The sequence below is a fragment of the Meles meles genome, chromosome 2 (assembly GCF_922984935.1).
Source record: "Meles meles chromosome 2, mMelMel3.1 paternal haplotype, whole genome shotgun sequence".
In the NCBI taxonomy this organism is placed as follows: Eukaryota; Metazoa; Chordata; class Mammalia; order Carnivora; family Mustelidae; genus Meles; species Meles meles.
In genome coordinates this window covers 123435287-123441286 of record NC_060067.1, presented here as the reverse complement: position 1 = coordinate 123441286, position 6000 = coordinate 123435287, and the positions used below count along the sequence as shown (strand labels likewise).

General features: G+C 40.9%; 1 protein-coding gene across 1 annotated transcript in view; it reads left to right on the top strand.

The window, feature by feature from the left end:
* Nucleotides 1-883: 883 nt before the first annotated feature.
* The window catches only part of ARHGAP24 (Rho GTPase activating protein 24), a 534495-nt gene continuing 529378 nt past the window's right edge, over nt 884-6000 (top strand). The window contains exon 1 of the mRNA XM_045998038.1: nt 884-1221. Within this exon, the coding sequence (XP_045853994.1) occupies nt 1191-1221 (31 nt within the window). The 5' untranslated portion in view covers nt 884-1190. The remainder of the gene's footprint in view (nt 1222-6000) is intronic.

The following is a 6000-nucleotide window of genomic DNA, read 5'->3' as shown; positions in this document are numbered from 1 at the left end:
TTCCATATCATTGGAAATTCCTAATGAGAAGACTCTCATTTTGGGTCTTAAAGAAATGTAGTGATGATTTTTAATCACTCCAAACCAGAGATCTTTACAAAGCCATTTGAAGTAATTGAGCTAGCCCTCCAGGTAACTGATTTGTAAGATGTAGATATGAAATAGGCATTTTTGGTGGTGGTGGAGAGGAGGTTGGATCAGCAAAAATTTTACTACTCTGTCCCTTCTTTCGCACTGTGCAATTCTGAGAGCTCTTAAACCAGGATAAGAGGTAAGTGTGTTTTGCATTTCTCTAAGGATCTAACTGAGGCATCCATCTAAATAATCATTTCTAGGAATGCAGGTTTAATGACCCAGGTAATTCTGATAGGAGAAATAAGATTTTACAGAAAGAACAGAGGGAAGCAAGTAAAACCTGTGTGGGGGGGTTGGCCAAAGAAATGCGGAGCTCCTGGAGGGCAGGAGACATGTATTTTCCACGCTTCTCTGCACCCAGAGCCCCAGATTTGTGACCGATGGTTATCTATGGTACACAGGTAATGCAACGAGCAATGTCAGCTGCGGAGGGACAGAGGCGGGGAGCCTCTGTCTGGTGGCGGGGTAGCGGGGGCCAGCTCTGTCACTCCGAGATAACGTAGCGGTGAGACGCAGGGCCAGTACTCGGCTCCTCCCGGCCTCCCCCCGGAGTGCCGCTCGAATCTTCTGAAGCTGCCAGTTGCCAAATGAAATCCGAAACCCTGGGCTGCGTCTGAGGGCTGGCCCCGCTCAGTTGTTCCAGCCTCTTGTACTGTATATTTACACATTCACACACAATCACTCTTTCTAACTTCTGGGACTCTTTGCGCAACTGCTAGGATTTCTCAAGTGCATGTGGCAACTCAGCCCAGCTCCAGGGGAAACCGGCGGGCTCCGGAGGGTCTCCAAGGCCGGGGAGCTGTCAGGACTGCGGGCGGGGACAGCAGAGGCTCGAGGCGTGGGCGGTGGTGGGGGGAAACACCCACAACTTTCCACCCCAGCCACGGCTCTGTCGGACGCTGAGCATTTCCTCCGAAGCCACAGCTGCGGAGCCACCAAGTGCATGGGGCGCTACACTTCCCCTTGTTGTGGGAAGTAAAGTAGCCGACCCTCCTCCCTTTTTCTTCTCCTATTCCTTTGGCTTGTCCTGGGAGCCTTTCTCTTTGGAGCAGCCGATGTTCGCGTCTGTCGTGTGCTCCGAGCAAGGTAGGTGACGCTATGCGGTGGTGTGCTCCGGGGCCACTGCGGGAGGCTGAGGTGTGACCCGGGAGTGCTGGGGGCTGCAGGCACAGCTGCCGGACACAGGGAAGGGAGCTGCTGGGGGCGAGGAGGGATCGCCCGGAATCCGGAGCTGGTGCAGTGTGTGTGTGTGTGTTTGTGTGCGCGCGCGCGCACGCTTGTGTGGATGTTGGGAACAATGTTTTTATTTTTAAAAGGAAGAAAAGGCGTAAGCTGGTGGTGTGTGTTTCTGGCCGTAAACATAGATGGAATTAATAAAAATGGTGCGGTTCAGCTCCCTTACTATCCATCCTTCCTTCTCCATCCAGCCGTCCACCCCACCCCCCCTCTCTGTTTCTGCTAGTGTCTTATGAGAGTTTCCTAGATGAGAGGCACACAGAGGTAGATTTTAATAATGAACTTTTCTAGCGCCAATGTAAAATAATAGGGAATCTTTGGTGAATTTTAAGCCACCCAAAAGATTTTGTTTAGATTTAAAAAAAATAACTTTTTGAAGACATTATCCATCCTCTCTTCAGTATAAATAGGTAATATGTTGTCATTAAAAATAGAGCATGGACTATATTTCTTTTATAAGTCCCAAAATTGAAGGGGAGATATTACTCATCGAGTAATATTTCTTAGAGATATTAGGTTTTCAATATCAACTAGTAATAGGGAACCCAAACTCCCTATATGTAGTCTATTTCTATTTAATTCATTTGAATTAAAAGATAATCTCCAGACTAGTTGTGTTTCCATCATAGTTTTTGTTACTCTTTTTTTTTAACCTTAGCAAGACATCATCATTTCATCTCTTTCTAAAAAGAGGAAATAGATAAGTCATGCTAGGTATTTGAAATTAAAAAAGTTGTAAGGGGTTTGCTTATGCATAAATAAAACAATGTGTGTTGCTGGGTCTACGAAGGAAGACAAATTAATTGAATTCTGGGGATATTTACAGTACAGTTAAGAGCTTTATTCAATTACTGAGAAGAAGATGGACAGACAGATTAAATACAAACAATCTGTCCCCTGATTCTAATTAGAACTCAAAACCAACCCTTAAGGGCAAGAATGGATGTTGGTATTAAGCTGGGCATCATAAAACACAGAGAATTAATACAATAGAAAAAAACAGAAAACAAGTATAAAGCCACATCAGACTCATTAAGATCTCACTCTCCCTTTTAAATTTCTTAATGCTTCCTCTTCTCTGGGGACATTTCAACTTCTAAGGGAGCCCAATAATACAATTCCCTTTTTGTCTTTCTTGAGTGCCTGATCTTTAGGTAAGAAGAGTCAAGGAATCTGTTCTTTAGATCCATTACTGAATTGTCAGAGAATTCACCTTAGACATCTTGGGGGACTGAATTATTGGCAAAACTTGAAAATAAATAACATTTTCTTTCCACTTAAAGGAGCTACGTTCTTAGGGGGAAGACCTGTAAGTGGGAATAAGAGATAAACTATAAGTTTTTCAGATGTGGAATTTAGTTTGAGTTATGTGTAAAGAATACACAACTAGTGTGATAAAAAAGGAGAATTGGTCATTTTTTTTCCTACATCTGAAAGGCTGTTGAAACTCACTCTGTTCTTGGCTTTCAACTGTATTATTTTGTTATATTACTTAATCTCATGGATTTGGGATTGAGAGATGGATGGTTTCTGAGTAATATTCTTTTGTGCTGTGTGTTCTGGTGAATTTGAATCATTTTGAAAATACAACCTGACAGTAAGTAAAGAAAATCTAAGTTCTCAAGAAAAAAAATCACTGAAGGAGAAATAGCGGGGAACTCTTCCAGACAAGAGTATAGGCTTTAAGTATAAAAGAAAAAGTGTTCTGGACTTAAATCTCCAGTGAGATCCTTTCACGTTTCGCTTGGTATAGTTATGGCAAAGCTCTGAGAATTTTTACTGATCAGGGCTTTATTTACTGTGTGATCTTAGACTCTCTAGGATGGAGGGTGGGGGTAAGGGAAAGGGCAGGAAGGGTAAAGAATGTGCAACAGGTGGTGATAAGTGTTTTGAGTCTGATTACTTTGCTGCCTTGGCCAAAGCCGAGTTGGTGTTTACCAACAGTGCCTTAGTAGTTTTGTTGTGACCTTCTGGCCCATTCAAGTCTGTTTTCTTTCTGGCTTGATTAGTGTCTGGGTTGGTTTCATAGGACTAAGAGCCGGCAGAACTGCTTCAAAATCTAGGCTATGCATTTTATTTCTGTTTTCAGTGCTCGAAGGGCTAGGATCATCTTATTACCTGTAGTTATTTTCCTATGGTATTTTCTGGCTGGTAGTAAAGGGCTGTTTCCTGGTGAGTTGAGCTTATGTAATGTTGATCGCTTCTTTCTGCTACGTGTCAATTTTCTTTGTGAGCGCTTCGGAAAAACAAGATGGAGGAGGTGGATAGAGCCTTGGCTTGGAGGCCCATGGAAGGCACAGCCCCTCAGTTAGTCATACTTGGGTTTGGAGGAGGTTGATGATAAAGGCGTCCATTCCACAATGGTCACATTTTCCTGAGGGAAAAAAAAGCCCCTGAGATTTGGAGAAGGGTATTTAAAAATAAAATTGTAAATCCTCAACTTTGCCATGAAGTTAATGCTCTTCATGTGAAGAGTTCAAGCCTCAGACTGAATCTTGAAATGGTGACCCATCTTGTCTTTGCTACTTGAACTCAAGCTTTGTAAGATGATGGTGGTGTCAGTGGCTAAGTAGAAGCACATTTGGAAGTGAGGTGGGGGTTGTTCTGATGAGATTCAAGGAATGTTCAGTTTTCAGAGGTTATTGTGCACATGTGTGTTTTAAGCAGCATCTACACCCAACCATGGCATTGCTACAATAATCTTTACACAGGACAGATCTAGTTGTGTCAATCTCTTGTTCCAAAACCTTTGATGGATCCCGGGATCCCAATTATTCTACAGCAGTAACGTTAAACTCTTTAGTAGAGTGACTAAAAGCTTTTCAAAGCCTTTCCTTCTTAGCTTCTTCTTCCTGCCCAAGAGCTCCTCATTGTTCTCCCTTCTGATTTTTTGCTCATGGATTACATTCTCCAGGAATTCCCTTTGCCTGGAAAGTCCCACTTGATTCTTGGTGGTCCACTTCAACTGGAACTTTCTCTGGGAGAATTTACCCAATTCTATGCAGGAAAGAGAAATCATTTCAACTTGTCTGTTCCATGGTGCTTTGAACTTATGTTGAGTAATTATTTTGAAAAATTTTTATTAAAATATTATCACCATCCAAATATAGTGAGTTCCTTACCAGTCACATCGGTGGTGGAGGACCTACCTGCATCCTTGTGCCCAGTCCAGTGTCTGAAACATATAGTAGATACATGTTAATGTTTCCTTAATAAATGGGCAAAGTGATGAATGAATAAAGTACTGGTGGACTCCAATTTATGCACAGAGTTTTTTCCCCAAAGGTCCCATTTGAAAAATACCCATTTGGACTCAAGATTTCATTTTCCGTAAGTAACAATGCTACACAATATAATTTGCTTTCTAGACCAACCCACACATGTCTATTTAATTCCTATAATAGATGAAATTTGTGCTTTTGAAATGATAAAGTGAAAGCAAAGCAAAACAAAAAATAGAATCAGCTTTTCTTTTGAAAAAAATAAAAGGTACACTTGAGTTTAATAGAAATAGTTCTAATGGATACACATTTTTCACAATTGTTTTTTATATTATACTATACAATCTGTAATCTATCAAATCCCAGTGGGAGGTCCTGAGTTTATCTGTGAGGAGTAATAATGGAGTTAAATTTAGAGATTCTGCTGCCTGTGGATGGGCAATCATTTTAATTAATCAAACAAAATAGGAATACTAATTTTGGCTATTTAATAATTTTCTTGAGTGCTAGTGCTTGAAGGAAGTTGGATTTAATTAAAGGAGAATGCGGAGGTGGATGGAGAGGAGGAAATTCAGAGGGACATCTTTTCTCATGTTACTGATTTTTTATTATATAGATTTTCTTTTCATCTCATTTGGGCACTTAGACCAAACCCAAAGATTCTTCTGGAAAAAAACTGTTCTTACTCTATGGTTATTTCTGCTGCCTGATCTAAAGAAGGGGGTTGCTCTCCATTTGAACCGAAATACAAAGGGGCTTCATTTCATTTTCAGAGCAGTGATGGCTCTGGCACTTGTGTGCTTCTACCATTTGGCACAAAGATAATTTTTCAATCAAGGACGCATCGTACTTGTATTTTAGTCACCAGCGGGGGACCCCAAGCTCAAGTTGTTCCTGATGTAGCATCTCTTAGAAGAGTGGAAGAACAAGCGTTGATATTTAAGAGTAAGAGTCTACTCAGTTTTCTAAATCTTCCATGCTGTTTTTATCAAATCCTATGACCAGAAGCTTACCTATCCCATTCATTGACAACACATTTTTGTTATGTTGTCTTTATCAAACCGTGCTCTAATGCAGTACCCTAGATTTTACTGAGCCAACATAAAAGAGATAGGATGCATGGAAAATATTGTGACTTTTTTGTTACGTATTTCAATATTTCTTACGTGAAGATCTCTATAAATTCATTTTTGCTTTTACTGCTTTAAAAAGTGTGCCTCTTCTGATTGACTTGTTTCCTTTGTTAGAAGAAAAGAGACTAAAAAATCACCATGTTTCCCCGTTTGGCCCGTCACTCAAGAAGCTCAGAACTAAATCTGATGCCTTAGCTGTCCGTTGGTCAAGGTCTTCTTATGACACAGTTCGCATCCTTTTATGCACCTATCATTTGATACCCTTTAACTAAGTT